The sequence below is a fragment of the Oryzias latipes genome, chromosome 16, assembly GCF_053564925.1.
Source record: "Oryzias latipes strain Hd-rR chromosome 16, Olatipes_Hd-rR_3.1".
Taxonomy (NCBI): domain Eukaryota; kingdom Metazoa; phylum Chordata; class Actinopteri; order Beloniformes; family Adrianichthyidae; genus Oryzias; species Oryzias latipes.
Genome location: NC_136252.1, coordinates 15,598,775 through 15,617,926, shown reverse-complemented (window position 1 = coordinate 15,617,926; position 19,152 = coordinate 15,598,775). Strand labels below are relative to the sequence as shown.

Below are 19,152 nucleotides of genomic sequence, written 5' to 3'. Positions count from 1 at the left end.
TCTGCAGACATACATACATACAGACATACAGACATACAGACATACATGTATGTCTGTATGTCTGCAGACATACAGACATACAGACATACAGACATACAGACATACATGTATGTCTGTATGTCTGTATGTCTGTATGTATGTATGTATGTATGTATGTATGTATGTATGTATGTATGTATGTATGTATGGAATGGAAACAAATTTATTTCAAATATTAAAAAAACACACATAAAAAAGAGAAAATAAAGAAAACGTTCACACTCGAGAAAAAAAAAGAAAAAAAACATTATTATAAACATAAACAGGAAAAAAATATGAACACATATATTATGTACAATTATACAACTATACATATTCGAAAAGGAGTGAGAAAAAGTATACACTTATACAAACTCACCCCCTATTCCTCATCGATATTAATTACATTAGCAAGCAGCTTCTTTATTTATATAAAATGTTTTATAATATAATCCATGTAGCTATAAAATATAAGATTTTTTATAGAGTACTGTCATAAATACTGCGCATGAATAATAATTGAAAAATACTATGCGCATATTAAGATAAAAATAATATACACATATTATTTACATAAGCATACTTACATACATGTATACATCTAATATCCATCTGATATATTTGAATATCGTTTTAAAATCATATTTTCATATCTTATTTTAAACAGTTTTATGTTTGGACATTGCTTTATTTCTGCTGCTATACAGTTCAACAGTTTTACTCCACAAATAGAAACACTGAAACATCTTCTATTTTTGCGTGCTTTGTATATGTAAAAAATTCTGTTTTCTTCTCAAATTGTACTCTCCCTCTCTTTTCATGAATAATTTTTGTATATTTGCTGGTAGCATGCTATATGTGGCTTTGAACATGATTAGTGCTGTACGCAGCTCCACCAAATCTGTAAGTTTCAATAATTTTGATTGTAGGAATAATGCATGGGTATGATCCAGATAACCCACGTTATGTATGATTCGTATCGCCCTCTTTTTGAGTATTAACAGTGAATGTAATGATGTTTTATAATTGTTTCCCCATATCTCCACACAGTAGTTTCAATATTTATGTATGTATGTGTTTTTTTAATGTTCTTTTCGTGTGACAAACGAGTGTTAAGAAAGATTACTTCATTTAACCCTTGTGCTATCATAGATGACCCCACCCTTACTTTGACGTGTTATTCCTACCATGACAAAGGTGGATAAAGGTGAAAAGATTTCATGTAATCAATGGACACCATTGAGGTTCACAAATCATTGAAGAAAAAAGGTTCAGAGCACTGTCTAGGGGGTCTAGATGACCCAACTCCCAATGTTAAAGTGCCTAGGATAGCACAAGAGTTAAAGTGCAAAATGTCCTCTCATAAACAATGAGGAGCAAATAGAAGATTATTGCAGAAATAAATTTGGAATACAATTCTGCAAACTAGGTTGCACTATGTGAAACAATGAACGCAAGGATCTTTTATTTTTTTAAAGATTCAATTAAAATATTAGTCATTTTATGATGCAGATGTTTTTAAATGTAATACATTTAGTTCTGAGAGGTCAGTTCAGAATTTCACCAAGAACTTGTAATTCAAAGCTTCAAAAAAATGCCTTTTCTGCCAAAACCAAATGTTTAGTTTATGGTGCACAGTTTATGGTGCAATGGTTGGCATTCTAGCCTTAGGGCAATTAGGCCCTGCTAAGTTTGCATGTTCTGCTTATGCACATATGGGGTTTTTCTGGGCACTCCGGTGTCCTCCCAAAATATGCCTTGTAATTTGAATGGTGACTCTAAATTGTCCCTAATGTGAATGTGAGTGAGCGTGTGTGTCTGTTTGACTTTGTGTGGCCCTGTGATGGACAGGCGAACCATCCAGGGTGTACCTGGCTCTGGGCAGACAGTTGCTGGGATAGGCTCCAGCATCCTCTTGGCCCCAAAAGGGATTAAGCAGGTTTTAAAATGGATCAATGGATTAAGAAAACTTCCACGTATCCGACTTCACTGTTTGACTCACTTCTGACTGTGATAGTTAGAAATAATCATTTGTCCACTCGTTCACCAAAGACAATATCTAACTAAACGTGTGCATCAGCACCACCTAGAACAGAGGTACCTTTCTGAACTTGTTTTGATTTCTAGAGTCTATTACATGTTTATATAAAATCAGTAGACAGAGGTGTTTCTATTTTTTACTTTGAAATGCACCATCATGCTCCTGTGCAGATCACTTCAAAGGAAGATGGCATACAAACAACAAAAATTAGCTGCGCTGTCATACATATAAATTTTTATTAAGCTTTTACAAAAACAATGGAATCATCAAAACACTTTTTGGGTCAAAATTTTTTTTCTTACAAAATCACAGTAATGTAAGCACGCTAAAGCTACCCTGTACACAGATCAGGCTTTGCATTTCCAAAATAAAACAATTTACACTAAAATCATCTTTATTCATCTGCATCCAATGATATCACAACAAATATGTCGTAACCCTTGTGCTATCCTACTTTAACATTGGGAGTTGGGTCATCTGGACCCCACTAGACAGTGCGTTGAACCTTTTTTCTTCAATGATTTGTGATCTTCACTGGTGTCCATGTATTAGATGAAATCCTCTTCACCTTTATCCACCTTTGTCATGGTAGGGATAACACGTCAATGTAAGGGTGGGGTCATAGGATAGCACAAGGGTTAAATGTGTTTTCTAAGGTCACGCATGAATGAGGCAGTAAACATGAGGACTGTCATTGGGCTGTCCAGTCACTCACCCACTGGACACGTAAGGTATAAGAAGAAGTTGGTCGCTGATCCATTTCCAATGTAAGTCAAAATATTTACTGAATTGTTAAGTACGTTAGATAAAAAGTATCATATGCCAAATCTGAGATTTTAATCGAGTCAAGAGTTGCGAGAAAAAAAAGCGTTAAGTGTTGAGTCAGCATCTAGACCGAGCAAATTATTTATACTGATCTGACCTCTAAAGTTACCGACACACATGTTCATGAATGTTCTTGAATGCACGTTTAGCATGTGGTTTTCACACCTGGACAAGCACGGAGGGGGCTTCCTCTGTTTATTAGCGCATGTCCACCACCTACAGTTGGAAGAGGCTTGGTGTGAAATGTCAAAGGAGTCCAAATCTGGTGAAACTTGCTCAAGCTTTTTTCTTTCACAGTTCTATTCTGGTATTTGAAAGACTTGGTGTCATAGAATTCCGACCGGGCACAAACCACAAATAATAATTTTCTCCTCTGCAATCAATTTTTATTGTTTTTGTAACTCATTAGTGTACCTCAAAAAAGTAGCTGGCTGATTATAAACACATTTTAGAAAAGGTTTAGCAACATTTTACCATAAATTTGTGACAATGTAATGAAGATGAGATATTTAATGGCTAGGACTAACCAATTGTTACTTTAGCAGAAAAAGCCTTTTCATGTCAGCTTAATTTACTTCTGGAGCAGCTGACATCAGGTTGAAATGCATGATGGTCCACTACAAAGATCAGTTCTTTTTTTCCTTCTGAACATTACTTACAAAGTTAGAAGGAACTTTCTAATAAACAATAGAAAATAGCTTTCTTTGAACAGTGGAGTGAATTGGTGGACTCCATCCAGACGCATGAAAGTAAATATTGGCCTCAATCATGTAACCTAATGTTACATGATTGTTATGAAATATATGTAATCTAAAAAATAAATTCAAATGTAAACTCACAAGAAACAAATTCAAATTAAAAATTAAAGGACATTAAAACAAAAAGTTGTTTTTTAATATTTTGAATTAGGGTTGTATGGTTTATCTAAAAGAAGAAAAAAAGTAAACCTACACTAAACAATATTCAGAGAGAATATTTTACCTCTTAAAACTGCTGAAACATTAAAAGAACAAGTAAATCAAAAACAAATCTCACTTCAGAATCAATTCTGAACTGCCCAGTACGATTTTTCAACAAAGTCTGTGTGCAATATTGTGGATCAAGTTAAGTGAATCCATTCTATGTATTAGACCTCTGTGTGCTATGGAAAAGAAACGTTTGAGTTGTTTTAAAAGGTGAAAAATGTGCTCTCCGATGGTCCCCATGCTTTTAGTAAGCGTAGCTCCCATAGCTGCTTTTGGATTTGTGCCAGACAGTTTTTTTTTTACGAAGCGCTTACTAACCTCATGTGTATCATAAACAGCTCAGATGATGCAGGGAAGATGATAGAAGTGCAAAGGCAACTTTGGAAAGCTTGGCCTTAAGTGAATATCATAATATATTCATAGCCTTTTTTTTGTGTCTTTATCCTTTTTATAGTCCCAAACTGCCCGTAGAATATATCTAAGACTTTGCGCTTTTAACAAGACAGATGAAGTTATGTATGTACACATTCTAAGTCTGTTGCCTGCTTGCATGTTTTTTAACAAGACATATTTTGTTCTCTGTAAAACTTCTGCATTGCCCTAAAGACTTATGAGTGAAACGCAAACTTTCCTACATTCATTATGCCAGCTGTTGAATTACCTGTAAAAAAAGTTGTCACAGCCAACTGTTTGTGAGGGATTTCCTCTTGTATGTTATCTAAAAGTCCTGTACAGAAATCTGTTTTGATCGTTGATAGTACATGAGAACTGGGCCGAGTGACTATGACATCACTCTTAGAAAACAAATTACTTCTAGCTCCAAAGAAAGGAAGTCAATTCAATCACAAAATTGCTGGCGATACGGATGTCGCCATGTTGGAGTCAGAGGACATCAGTGTTCTGAGTCATTGTTTCTATGGCAACCACTCCCGCCAATCAGGGATGAGCATGTTGGAGGTCCACACCCCTACCACTTGAAAGTCAGACACTCAGTCTATTTCTCAATAGACGTCTATAGGGTTTTGGCTTCTTGGAGTCGACGGGTACTTCCTGTTTGAAACATGTAGAGGGAGGGGCTTACTTAGTCCAGTTCTCTCATACTGTCCATGGTTTTATTTGACTGACTTGAAGAAAGATCCATGCTGGACAGAAATGATTTCATGTCTAAGTCGAACACTGATTTGGACTTCTTGATTTCTGTCTAACCAGGCAGGTACATCCAGTTGTGCACTACAGAATTTTTCCTTTTTTTTTTTTTTTTTTTACCTCCAAACGTTCAAATCCGAATATATTTTCACAGGTAATGGCCTACATGCTGTCCATGCCCTACACTTACGGTTACATAAGTGACTACGTATAACTACAGCTGTGGCACAGGTAATTTGCAATGCAACAGTAACATCAAATTTCCCCTCCCCTTCGAGTCTATTTTTACCCAGCAGAGCTGAGTAGATTAAAGCTCCTCTGTCTAAGATCAATGTCTGATCAGGATGTAATTGCAGAATTCAGAACCCATCTTATGGCATAACGTTCCCCTGGGACAGTGAGCGTGTCATCTCTGTGTGCACAAAGAAGGTCTTGAGCTCTCCTTTGCCCTTGACATTAATGATGCCTCGGCAAGAACACATGTATCCCAGAGTGAGAAGGATGAGACTCGTCTCCTCCGTCACCTGCCGAGAGAGAAAAAAACAAATGCACGGGTAAAGTCCATTTCGCTTATCTGACATGATTAGAATACATTTCTGTGTGCAGAAATACTCTAAGTCTGCACAGGAAAAGTTTTATGCCCATTAGTGTCACAAAAAAGTGATGGACTTTTCTTGGCTTTTGCTTCTCTGCTTCGCAAAGCTTGCAGACCAAACCAGCACTGCAGCTGTGGAAGAGCTGTCTACATGTTTGACACCAGCAAAAATGCCCCGAAATGAAGTTTAAAATAGAAAAGTGGAGGACAAAGCAGTTTTCAGAGAACACTGGAAGTAAATTCTATCTTGGGCTTAAAAAACCTGCAGAACTCTAACAAAGAATGGGAAACACTCATGAAAACGTGTACGTTGTTTTTTTTATTTTGCTTTCCCTATAGCTTTAAATATCCACAGGTAAGCAGTTGAGAGCAGTGCAGTTGTGCCATGCCACACAGCAGATGGGCTCTGCCAAATGTGTACAAGCTGTGAACCTTAATGTGGCTCTCTGAAGACTAAATGATTGTCACAGCCACATGCCATGCAGGTGGAAAACTATTATATCTTATCAGCGCTCAGACAGAATGCCAATATGGGATTTGAAGATGTCAGATGTTGCAGGGCTGATGAGATGCCCTTGCTGCTGTAAGTGGTGCATGCAGAGGGAGGAGATGTTTTATCTTTTTCACATCTGTGCTGCCATTTAAATGTCAAAAAAGTGGAAAAAAGGGAACCATGCTGATCCTCTGAGACAGTCACTGCCACTCATGATGTGATGTCTGAAACTCAGAGGACCCATCGGGGCACATCATATGAGTTTTCTGTTTGCTTTTGGAAATCGCAAAAATAAAAAGGACTTTTTCAACTTTCTTTAGAAAGTCTCTTAGATGCTGCCATAGCTTGAAAAGCCATAGCTGGAAAAGCAAAAGTGGATTTAATTAGTAATAACTACATTATTGATGTGATGTAATGCAATATGCCATGAGAAACAGATGCAGCTGAGGCTTATAAAAGTATATCCTGCTTATTATTTGTTCTTTTGTGTTCATATTAACTTTTGAAACAAATTGGAAGTGAAATTTGAAGAAGAAAAAACAATGTTCTCAATTTACTGGAAAATATAAGCAAATTTCTTCGGTTTTGAAAGGATGATCCTGCTTTACACACCTGTATTTTTCCCAGCACTCCGGTGCTTTCCATCCTGCTGGCTACATTCACCGTGTTCCCCCATATGTCATACTGTGGTTTCTGGGCTCCAATGACCCCAGCTATGACTGGACCATGATTAATACCTGAGAAAGAAAATAGGTCAGTAATGAACAGGTGGATTCTGTTTTCATATTTATATTATTTAATCGAGCATCAATGCCTTTTCTGATGTTGCTGGTGATTTTGGAGTATAATTTCACATACAATGAGTAATTTTTTGAACTTTTCTTGGTCATACTTTTTAAGTAGCTTATAGTAACCATTTTATGTTAACCAGTGTAAGAAAAAAAACACAGCTGTTTACTAGACTTAATTGTGAAATTATAAATAGAGCCCAAATCACTTGTTTATATTGAAATTCTCTGGGAAAGCAGCGTAGCTCCCACTTTCAGAGTCCGATTCTGTCTCTGATTACTGAAAAAGAAACCTGTGGAAGAGTGGGGACATTGCCTTTAAGCAATCAGACATCGATTTGGTGTAATCCTTGTGCTTAAAGACCTACATCCCTTCCTGATGGAGCATATTAGGGCCGCTCTGCTAGCAGCAGGGATGTACCGTCATAACCGCCTAGCTGCTGAGCTAATGGAGCATCCCACGCTGAGATCACCACCGACAGGTGGAAGGTATCGAACTCTTTTACTCCATGCAGGGGGGAAGGTTTAACTTAGATAAAGACAACATCTACAAATCCAATTTCCCTTTAACACTGCAGCAGCTCGCTGTTGGAGTTCATGCAGTTTGGAGGAGTTTTGAATTTGAAGAACATTAGCTGGGAAATTGTGTAAAATGTCATATCTGTCTTCATCCCCTTTTTGTTGAACGTTTTCTTAATTTGGGGGGATGAAAGTTCCTTTGATTCCTACAGGTTATCATGTATTTTTAACAGCTGATCTGGAAAGGCTTATACTTTTTAAATCATTCCAGGAAAATAAATTGCTTTCATTTTTATTTCCAGTGCTTCCTCGCTAACCATATATTTTATTAAATGCATCCTATGTACTCATGTCAGATGGTAATCTATACAGGCTTCCTAATCATTAATTGATGGAATATTTTGCAAATTATATAGAGAATTTGTCCACCGAGGTTTTATTTAATCATTTTCCTTGATGTAATGCAGTCTGGCTAGTGTTTAGTAAAACTTATTTCCTGATGCACATCAACGTTCAGGTAACTGTATTGATCATAGCAGCATGATTGCTTCCCAGTAGGGATGTACAAGAGGAAGATATGTATCGAAAAGTCATAGTATTGGTTGAAAATTACAAGATTTTGTTGGTAAAAAGGTATAAAATTGATTGGGAATTAAAAAATTGACTTCCAATTGGCTGAAGGTGAGCCACAATAAGGGATGTGTGTTGCATGCGCTAAACATAATAATCCTTTTTTCACAGCACTGTAAACAATACCTGAAAAAATTTGAATGACAAAACAGTCCAAGAGACCCAAAATGCAAGGTATTTATGTTTGAAGCTCTTATGTCCTTTAGAGATTTCGTTTTTGTTGCGTAAAATATATGTGCTTAAAAGAAAAAAAAAAGTTTATTTATTTAAATCGGATCTAATTGCAATGATTTGACCTCATTTGGAGTAACATAAAGCCTTTCTTTTTACCTCTTTCTTTATTTTGAAGGAATCCTACAGTGTTTTAGGGCAGGTAAGATCTCTTCACTGCTAAATTAAAGAGAATTCTCTAGTTTGAATTGTCTGTATCATATCTTTTTCCCCAGCAGGAGTTAATAAAGACTGCAGATCACCAAAAGCTTCAGTCTCACATTTGTCCTGTTATTTCCTATTTTTACATATCTATTAACATCAATCTCAAAGTAAAAAAACTGAGTAACCTTTCAGGTTTTCTAGACTACATCTTATCTCTTTGACTGAAGTGTGGGTTTCAGGAAAGTATTTCTCAGTAATGTTTCTTGTCAGATCCTACATTTAGTTTACTAAGCCATCAAAACTGGCTGAAGAAGGAAAAAACGTTGCTACCGGAGTAAATTCAGTAAATCTGAACCAATGTGTTGCTGAGCATCAAGGCGATTTAAGAAAATGTTTTCCTTTATGGTAGAGTTCTGACTGTCATCTTGAAAACCTGAAAACCTTAATTGATGTCATCTTCAAGCATGTTTTGTAGACATTTTTGCATCTCTAAATCTAAGATGGTTCTGTGCAGTCTGGTGATTACAAAATCTTCTGCCTGTTGGCAGGTCTGTGCTGATTCTGGTGGATTGCTGGGCTCGTGACTCTAATAAGTTTTGCTGCACTGCTGTTTGTAGATCATTGATATTTTGGTACTTAACTACCCATGCTAGATGCTTATAAACCGCATATATTTTTTTGACAAACTGACACTATTTTCACTGCAGTATGTTACAGTCAAGACAATAATAGATTTTTTTCCAGTGTTACTTACCAACTCTGAGCTTAAAGTCATTGAAGGAGTGTTTGTTTATCACATCCAGTTTTCCCACCAGGGCAAATGCAAACTCCACCATGGTTCCAATGTGCATGTACTGTCTGTCACGCTCCTGCAGGAGGGGTACCACCAACAGATACAAATCCATTTCTGGTTAAACATTTCCAACCTTTTATTTTTTATAATAATATTACACATGGATTTGGAAGTAAAAGCTATGTTCTTACTTGGCACGTGTGTTCAGGTCCTGATGATGCATTAAGTCCAGTAGCAGCCATATAAGTGCTGCCAATTGTCTTGATTTTCTCCACTCCACTAAATTTTGGTTTGGAAAGCAGCTGTACGAAGAGATACAAACATTATGCACGACAACAGAAACATTACTGAAGTGTTATTAATAAATCACTTTTAAATTCATGAATCTGAATTATATCAAAAGGAATTTAAAGCTCCATGTAAAAATCCAATCTGATCAAAATTGTGTTTTTGGTGTTTTTAACATGTGACATTTTTTTCACATGACATACGACATATGTGAAGAAAATTTAGCTCAAAATTCCATCTCCGAGCATTTCTTTATTTAAATGGTTGTTAATCAGGAGCAGACGAAAAATAATGCTGATTGAAAAAGCTTGTTGTTGTTATGTAAAATCAGCTACAATCAGCAGGCCACAAGCTCCCTGCCCTGCTCCATTCTGATGCATTCACTTGTAGATGACTAGATTCATATACGTCTTTATTTCCCTTGTCTGAGCTGGCAACTGGATCAGAACCATGTGGCTGGATAGCCTGCTCACACTCCTTTTTATTATTGTTGCACCATTAATATTTGGTTAAGAGCACAGGCTGGTGAGTATGTAAACAGATATAGCTTGGTTATGGGTGAAAGGAAGGGCAGGGTTGCGTCATGCCAGAAGTCCCACCCACGACTCATAGGCACATTTCTAATGAACTACTATCTCTCTACAAAGACTATGTCCTTTTTTTATTTTGACTAAAGACACCATAATCATCATTAAAAGACCATTCTTATGAAACGATGATAAAAGTGGGACTTTAAGTCGTGAAATGTTGTAGTCTGATTGAGAGGCAACATAACAAGCTGCTAGAAGAGCAGTAAGTGCAAAAGCATCATCTGAGCCAAGCAAGATGGTGTAGTCGCAATCGTGACGGTGACTTACCTCATCAAAGTCAGCAATAATTTCATTGAGGAGCCTGAGGCACTCTAGTCCCTCCTTGTTGACGTCTGATTCAGTGTAGAACTCCTTAAAGTCTGGGATAGAGGCGAACATGACGCAGACCAGATCGTAGGACTGGTGGTACAGATCCTGCATACCAAGACACAGACGTAAACACATGCAGAAGTTAGTTTGGAAAGCTTCCTGGAAGACAATATCCTAATATTGAAATATTGAATTGACTTTAATGCGTTACATACGCAGGGATGACAGACAAATACGTCATCTACACTACAGTCTGGAAAAACTTCATACAATTCACTGGTAAAAGCTGGTCCTTTGCTATAATACTCAAGCCAAAACCCAAATTATGCACCAGTCAAGCAAATCACCCAGACAGTAACCAGATACTTGCTCTAGAGAGCAATGAAGCACCAAATCAGTTCAATAGCAAACACATTTTTGCTGCCATGTCTGTCAAATATTCTAGCAGTCGGTGCACCTCTGCCAAAATGTACAGGATTTATTTTTTATTTTTTTTGGATGCTTTAGACTCCTTCAAAACTCTTTACTTTTTGATCTGACGACAGAAATCCCCAATTCTAAAAGCTAAGAAAAGACGGATTCGTGGACTTAAAGAGTCAGTTAAATATTCAACTAAACTACTCCCTCATTATTACGGTTATATAAAAAGCTATTTCATTTTTCCTATTTGTTTCTTTGCAAAAAGATCTGTGTATGATCATAGCACTGCTGTCATAAAGTCAGATAAAAACAATATATTGGAATGAAGAAAAAGTTCTAAACACCTCATTCTTCCAGTTGCGAGCCAAAAAGTGTTCTGCAACATGTGCAGGCAGGACGTTCTCCAGCAAAACCCGGTTGAGGTTTTCCATAGTTTCAATCTCCTCACACTCCTTCTTGAACTTGTTTTTCCAGAGGAAGTCTAACCTACAGTAATATTCATTCTGTTACAGGAGGACACAGAGGTGAAGAAGACTGAAGGTACAGCTGCACTTCTGTCAAGTGACACAAAAAAGAGAAACCAACAGCAAAAACAAAATCCAGCAAGTTAAGGAAAAGAAACAAACCCAGAATGAAGCTTTTAGAACTTGTAAAACAGATCCACAGGAAACATAGAAAGCAATGATCTTTCATTAAAGAGTGGAATCAAAGCAAGATCATGTTCTGAAAAGAGGGGAAAAACTCAAAGGAAGAACATTAAGTTATCTTCTTATGAAAGAGTGTTGGGGCCACTATAGCAAAAGAAATTAGGGGATTGCAAAATCTTGACTCTTTTTCTTTAAACATTTCTGATTTTATCCTGAGAAATCAGAGAAATTCTAAGGAAGAAGTCAGAAATACAGAAAAAGCACTCATTACTGAAACTGCGCTCTATAATCCAGTGAGCGCAGTTTCCCTATGGTCTTGTAAATACTTGTTGGATATAATTTACTCTGAAAGGCTTAGGAAAAGCATGATATAGGACTTTTAAATGAAAAAAAAATGATTTTTTTTTTATGTACAAAAAGCAAAATTCTAATGATGCTACGTTCACACTAGGCATGCATCGCTGAATTTGGGTTCTTGAATGCACTTTTAGCTACCCGATAGTAGCACGTATACCAACAGTTCAGTTGGAACAGGCTTGGGGCAAAATGTCAAAGAGGTGCAAGCCTTGCTTCAGGTTTTTTGTTTCACAGCTCTATCCAGATTTATAAATGACTATGTGTCATATAATTTCAGCCAGGCACAAACCGAAAATATTAAATTCTCCTCCAAGATGACTAATGTAAAAAGGACGGCACCAATACATCATTACCAAGTCCGAGTTACTGAGTGGTCAAAGTTCAGCTGGTTTAACTTCAATTCGGGCAAGATTTGTACATATAAGCTGAAAACGGACTTAAAAACTTGCATAGTGAGGCATGAGCATGAAGGTTTTGAACATGGAAAACGAACAAATCCATGTGTTCAAATAGACTTTTCATAGGAAGTGGTCTCTTGAACCCGTGTTTCTAAATTCACTGTGAATATAACATAAATTAGCCAATGTAACTAAAATAAATAATGTGAATAAAACGTATGTGCCTATATTGAGAAAAAATTAAGATTCTGCTGTTGAACATAAAAAGCTTTCTGCTGATATACAACCTAAAAAAGAATCACATAAAGGCTCTTTGGTTAGATTTTCTAGTTTGTAAACCTTGGAGTTGTCCTGCAAAATTCAAGGAAAGTTATGCTGTTTTTTTTGTTGTTTTTTTTGCAATACTTTGACCAGATTAAAAAATATGCTCAAATGAACTGAGTATATTTTTTCCCTGGGTACTAAGCATTTTTCTTCTCTATTTTAGCTTTCACACAAGTTTGCAACCCCAACACTAAAGGTTGCATTGAACAAACTTTCTTTTGTGTCATATCCTTTTTAGTAGTGGAACCGGTTCTTAAAATTGTTGTGCATTTTGTGGTACAAGCACCAAAGTTGGCATGGATGTACCTTAGGATACCATCTTTCAGAAAAAACATATTTACATCAATAAAAGACGGTGATTTGTACATGGACAGTCCATGTTATTCAGTCTGAGTCAAATAGAAATCAAATATTCAATTGAGAGTTTGGCCACCATCTTTAAAAATGGATGCCATTTTTTGATTTTTCTTGTGGCAAATGTGCTTTTCTAAAGGGGACCCTAAGGCACATCCATGCCAAAGGCTTGATTTGTCTATATCAACCAAACCGGCTCAGCTTTAGTCTCATACTCCCCTACAACTTTGATCCACTCAATGGCTATTCCACTCCTGATTGGCCTTACATTATTCGTTTTCAAATAACACTTGTGTTCCTTTTCGAAAGATACTTCCTTATTATAAATATTAAGGTTTTTTCTCTCTCAAGAAACCTGCTGGTTCGTGCAAGAAAAGCCAGAGAAGTAGCATTTCACAAGTGAAATTATGGGATGGGGGAGGACAAAGCATGCAGAATGCATGAGACCTGACCTAGCTGGAAAGGGTGCTAATTGGGACAACTGAATTTGACTCAGAGTAGGGCAGAAAGCAGCTTCTTACCAGCACGGACTAAGTGCCTGCTTGAATTAACATGAGGCTCAATAATTAGGGGCTGCCTCCCCCCCAAAAGGTCACAGAAAATAAAGAGGTTTGCAGAGAGAGGGAAGAACCTGTAGCTTCAAAAGTGAACTTCTGTCTGCAAGCACATTAAACATTTAAATCTCTTGTGACGCTGGGCAAAGTCTGCGACTCATTTGACCCACAAAAACTGCTTCTTGCTCAGCCGGGCACTACTGCACATCAAAAACAGGTCAAGCGTGAAGGAGCATTAAAGGAGGGAATTTTTAAAATGTAGTTTCCCACCATCGTGTCAAAATAATCCATTTGTCAAAGTATGACAGAAGCTGTTACTTTGCCAAACGTTCAGTCGGAAGGACAAATAAATGGTCGTTTAAGCAGCATGGATTGGTGAAAAATGTGTGGTGGTGATTTAATAATGTCACATAGCTTAAACTTGCTGTTTTTAAAAGGTGTGATGATAAAATGTGACATAGGAGGCGACAGATAAAATCCTTCAGACTATTAGACCAAAAGCTTACCTGTCGGGCAAGAACGAGCAGAGTGACGAAGAAGATAAAAAGTGAGATGGAACCCATAGTTTTCAGGTTTTTGAGAACTCCTGGTCTGGGGGAACAGAAAACAAAAAAGAAAAGAGTGTAAGAGAACAAAAAAGATTAAAACAGATGATAAAAAGGTGGAAAACAAAAAATAATACATTGGAGGTAAGGAAAAAAATGTTGAAACTTTGTGTGGTTACCAGTATATTTAATGCCGAGCTGTCACTCAGTTCAGACTGTCACTTCTACTTTGCTGTGACAAGATGGTGTTTACTATTTAAATCTGTGGCAGGAGAAGAGCTTTCCTGTCCCTGTCCTTTCAAAAAGGAACATTTAGCAAAGAATGCTCCAAAGAACAACAAAAAATGTGGTATTTAAAATCCACTTTTTTTCTTTTATGACAGAGTTGCTGTTTTTTATTATTTCACATAAACAGGCTAAACATGAATAATAAAAAAACAAGGACATGTCTCTAATGTATCTCAAGACTATTAACAACCCTTTCTTCCATGCATCAAATCATAGCTTTCCCAAATAAAAAATTATGTGTGATAGGAGTCCTGCGGCATCGTTGTATCTTCATTTAATAGAGCGCGTTTTGAATTTTAATGGACCCTTCCTCATATCAAGGCCAGAGCTCAGCAGAAAAGCAAGAAAATCTGCCAATTATACGCTTGCCTTCAACTATAGGCAATTTGGCATCAGTTCAGATTTTAAAAGCCTTTAAGCCGCTTGTCTAGGAAAAATTGTATTTTGGTTTGTTTAGGAAAAGGAAAAAAGAAATCACTTGTCAAAGTTTGTGCTAAATTACCAACGCTATAAGAAATGCATCAAACATGGTGTTTTGATGTTTTTTAAATTAAGGGTAGACCAATCACACGGATGTGCGTTGTGGACATGCAATTAAATGAACAGGTCACAAATGGGCATTTTATGAAGCATTTTTAAACAACTTTTTTAAGAAAGGGGTCTGGAACCTTCAACACATAAAGACCAATTTCGTTTTTGATATATATATATATATATATATATATATATTTAAAAAAATTGTATTATTTATATATATATATATATATATATATATATATATATATATATATATATATATATATATATATATATATATATATATATATATATATATATATATTTTTTTTTTTTTTATTGTACAGACTACAATCCAATAGAAGCCACAAAGTCTTACTTTGCCATTTAGAAAAAGAAGACACTAGATGCGTTTCCGTTGCGCAAACTAGATTTAGGATTGTGGAAACACGACAATTTCCAAAAAAACTAGCATCTATCAAAAAAAGGTTTTCGAGCTTGGAAGAGGTGGCTTTCGGTTTATCAAAATTGACATATTTTGCAAAGCTGGGATGGAAACACTTTTCAAACTAAATGAGTCATGTGACCAACAGCCGGATTTAAAGGCGCTTCAAAGCAGTTACTTTTTACAATTTAAAACTTTGTATTTTTCTTTAATCAGAGAGTCACAACGGGAGAGTCACAACGGAGGGGCAAAATAACCACATGTGGCTCTGGAGTCGCAGGTGGGAGACCCTGTTCAAGGCCATTCATTTCTAAGCTTTTTGTTTGTTAATGGTTAAGAACCATTTGTCACAGCACAAAACGAGCTGCATCTGTTTAATTGTAACATTACCAGCTTTTAATTACCAGCATATCTGCTTGCTGAAGATTTAAAACCTATTTGCACTGCTCCTGGCTGGCTGCTTGAGTTACCATTAAAAATCAGTCTGCTTTTGTAGTTTTGGGAGCTCTGCTGAAAATCTATAAAAGTCCCATGGGAGCCTTTTATGATTAGCCTCACAGGTCTATTTGTCAGTGACAATAAAGCTCCCTTTTATTGTTTTGCACATTACATTCAGTAATCACATTGATCTTGTAATAGTATTGTCTGCTCATAATTCAAAGTTATATTTAGATGGAGGACTTCAAATGTGAACTCAGGTGTAAACTATTTCATCACAGGTGGATACTATATTTATTTACCAGCGCTGCAGTGCTTTATTGTGCCACACGCTCAAATAAGCTGACAGCATTCTTTAGAAACATAGGCCCTTGGGATTGCATCCTAACAAGCATGTGTCACCGTTTGGTCCAACTTGATTTTATATGTCCTGTGACATAAACTCATCCATGGGGAAGGCTTCTTTTCACTTTCTCAAAATAGCTAGTTTCATTCCTAATTAGCTCAGTATGCTGCTGATCCTTATTAGGCAGCAAATGTCCTGATTTGTTGGCAGCAGGGATGTCTGCGAGTCTGGCTCTGAGCACAGTGTGGAGAGATGACTGTAGCATACAGGAAACATGTTCGTTGGAACATTCTCGGAAAATTATCGGTCAGAGTTGAATACTTGTAAAAGAAATAGTCCAAAAAAGTCAATGTACAATGATGTGGATTGGCCGGAGATGCAACATTTCTGTAAGTTCACATTGCAGACTCATAAGACTCAACAAGACACTTCCTTAACCTACCTGTCCAGACTCTCTGTCTTATACAAAAACCTGCTGTATTCATCTAGCAGAGAGGAATGTGTTTGGAGAATAATAACGTTATAAACCACCACTGCTGAGAGCATAATAATCATCTTCAGCTCGTAGTTTATCCTTAGAAACACGGAGCAGGAGATCAAGCCCAGGATACAACTGTAGATAAAATACTGGAAAAAAGAAAAGAAAAAGACAGTCATTTATTTTACAGTTAAAAAACACCAGAAACAAAAAAAAAAGGCATATTTTATTTAAAGACCCACTCCGATTACCTTTTGATCTATCTTAAAAGAGTTCCCAGTGGTCTTTAAATTATGATCATGCCGTTTTAGGACATTTATGTAGCTATTACCAATGCAACCGTCACTAGAGAGCAACCCCGACCCCCCTGCCCTTTCTTGTTGCAGAGAGCTCTCTGTTTAAGAGAGCAGGTACGGTGGCCCAGAAGGGTCACAACACAACACATTAACTCATGGCCCAGAAGGGTCACAACACAACACATTAACTTTATACACAACACACTAACTTTACACACAACACATTAACTTTACACACAACACATTAACTTTACACACAACACATTAACTTTACACACAACACACTAACTTTACACACAACACACTAACTTTACACACAACACACTAACTTAACACACAACACATTAACTCACAACACAACACATTAACTCACAACACAACACATTAACTCACAACACAACACATTAACTCACAACACAACACATTAACTCACAACACAACACAATAACTCACAACACAACACATTAACTCATGGCCCAGAAGGGTCACAACACAACACATTAACTTACCTCACAACACATTAACTCACAACGGAAGTAAAGCAGCAATTGAAGGGGCTTTTATTCTGAAATTTCTACTGGGCTGAGCAGCTAACTACCTAACAGAAAGTAATGTCACAGTGAGCTGTGGAGGGAGCATGTTATTGCTACAAGAGAAGCTAGCAGCAGTGTTGCTTATGAGGGGCCGTATAAGACATTATTCATTCTGAACCATTCACATTCATACATTCTTGCTCTCACAGTCATATATACTCTCTTTCGCATACATATATTCTCTTACGCATCCATATATTCTCTCTCTCACATTCATACATTCTTGCTCTCACAGTCATATATACTCTCTTTCGCATACATATATTCTCACTTGCACATCCATATATTCTCTCTCTCGCATGCATATATATTCTCTTACGCATTCATATATTCTCACTTGCACATCCATATATTCTCTCTCTCGCATGCATATATATTACTTTACACATACATACATTCTCACTCTCATTGTCACTCTTAAAAAAGAATGTATGTATGTGAAAGACAAGTATATATGAACGTGTGAGGAAGAGTTTATATGTGTGTGTGAGAGAGGAGTATGCATGAAACGGAAGTTACTTTGCATGAAAAGGAAGGCACTTTGAATGAAAAGGAAGGCACTTTGAATGAAACGGAAGGCAGATGATTTCTCGTGCTCTGATTGGACGAGAGGCCGCCACCTCCCATTTTGAACAGACGCTAACACGAACCAATAAGAAGGCCATCGGAACCTTAAGAAATATTTTATCTTCACCTCAAGTGGTCACAAATCTGTCTGCATCTCTAGAGACACAAAGGAATGTCTCAAATACCAATAATGGTAATAGAAGTGCCACCGAAACAGAAAATCCGTATCCACCTTATTCCTAGCCCCCATGAGCCTTTGCGTGAATTATGGGCGACACTTCCTGTAGACGCTGGAACACGCATTTACATTAAAACAAATACCTCTTGTTTTCGATCCATAACTACATATAAATGTGGGAAAACCAGCTGTCATTTCTTAAAAAAGGCAACGGTGATGTGGAGATGAAATATTTGTTAAGGTTCCGATGGCTGCAGGACCCCCGTGACTACTTCTTGCCGGTTCGTTTTTTTTTTAAATAAACTTTATTAACAATATCTTGCACATACAAAATACCAAACACAAAACTCCACTGTGTGCAAAATACAATCTTCACGTTCGCCATGAGAATGAACAAAAAAACATAATGATAACCATGTAAAACAGGTTATGCAAAAAGAAAACAAAAATAATAAGGCAAAGGAATCTGTTAAAGTTTCAGGAGAGACCATGTTTCAACTGTTCTGACAGCTTTTTTGTTAGTGGAAGATTTAATACTGTTCACATACAAAACCATTTCTTTCTGAAAAACATAAAACACGGTTTTTTTATTGGCATATTTACACTTGTGTATAAAGTATTTAGCCATAATTATAAGTAAATTAACTACATATATTTTTTCTGCATTACGTCTTTCTTGTGTAAAATATCCAAAAATAATATGCTCGTAAAATAATCTATAATCTTCACATAGATGAGTTCTTATAAAATGTATCACATCTTTCCAAAATAGTTGAGTGAAATAGCAAAACCAAAAAAGATGAGGCACAGTTTCTGGTGAGGAATGACAGAATGAACAGTTTATGTCCAGATCTTTTTTAAACTTAGTAAAGAAATGTTTCACTGGATAAAATTTGTGAAGAATTTTGAAAGAAATTTCTCTGATTTTATTGGTGATGAAATACTTTTGTGGCAGGGTCCAAACCTTTTCCCACTGAATTCTACATCCAAAGCTGTTCCAGTATGAGATAACATACGGTTTTGTGGCAATCTC

General features: G+C 36.6%; 1 protein-coding gene across 2 annotated transcripts in view; it reads right to left on the bottom strand.

Annotated features, from left to right (window-relative positions):
• Positions 1-2,271: 2,271 nt before the first annotated feature.
• adcy2a (adenylate cyclase 2a) overlaps positions 2,272-19,152 on the bottom strand; it is a 75,382-nt gene continuing 58,501 nt past the window's right edge. For both annotated transcript variants that reach the window (XM_023964242.2, XM_078933484.1), the window contains 8 exons: positions 16,450-16,634; positions 13,936-14,020; positions 11,140-11,298; positions 10,334-10,480; positions 9,380-9,490; positions 9,150-9,264; positions 6,696-6,820; positions 2,272-5,519 (listed from right to left, as the gene is read on the bottom strand). In XM_023964242.2, the coding sequence (XP_023820010.1) occupies positions 5,367-5,519; positions 6,696-6,820; positions 9,150-9,264; positions 9,380-9,490; positions 10,334-10,480; positions 11,140-11,298; positions 13,936-14,020; positions 16,450-16,634 (1,080 nt within the window). In that variant the 3' untranslated portion in view covers positions 2,272-5,366. The remainder of the gene's footprint in view (positions 5,520-6,695; positions 6,821-9,149; positions 9,265-9,379; positions 9,491-10,333; positions 10,481-11,139; positions 11,299-13,935; positions 14,021-16,449; positions 16,635-19,152) is intronic.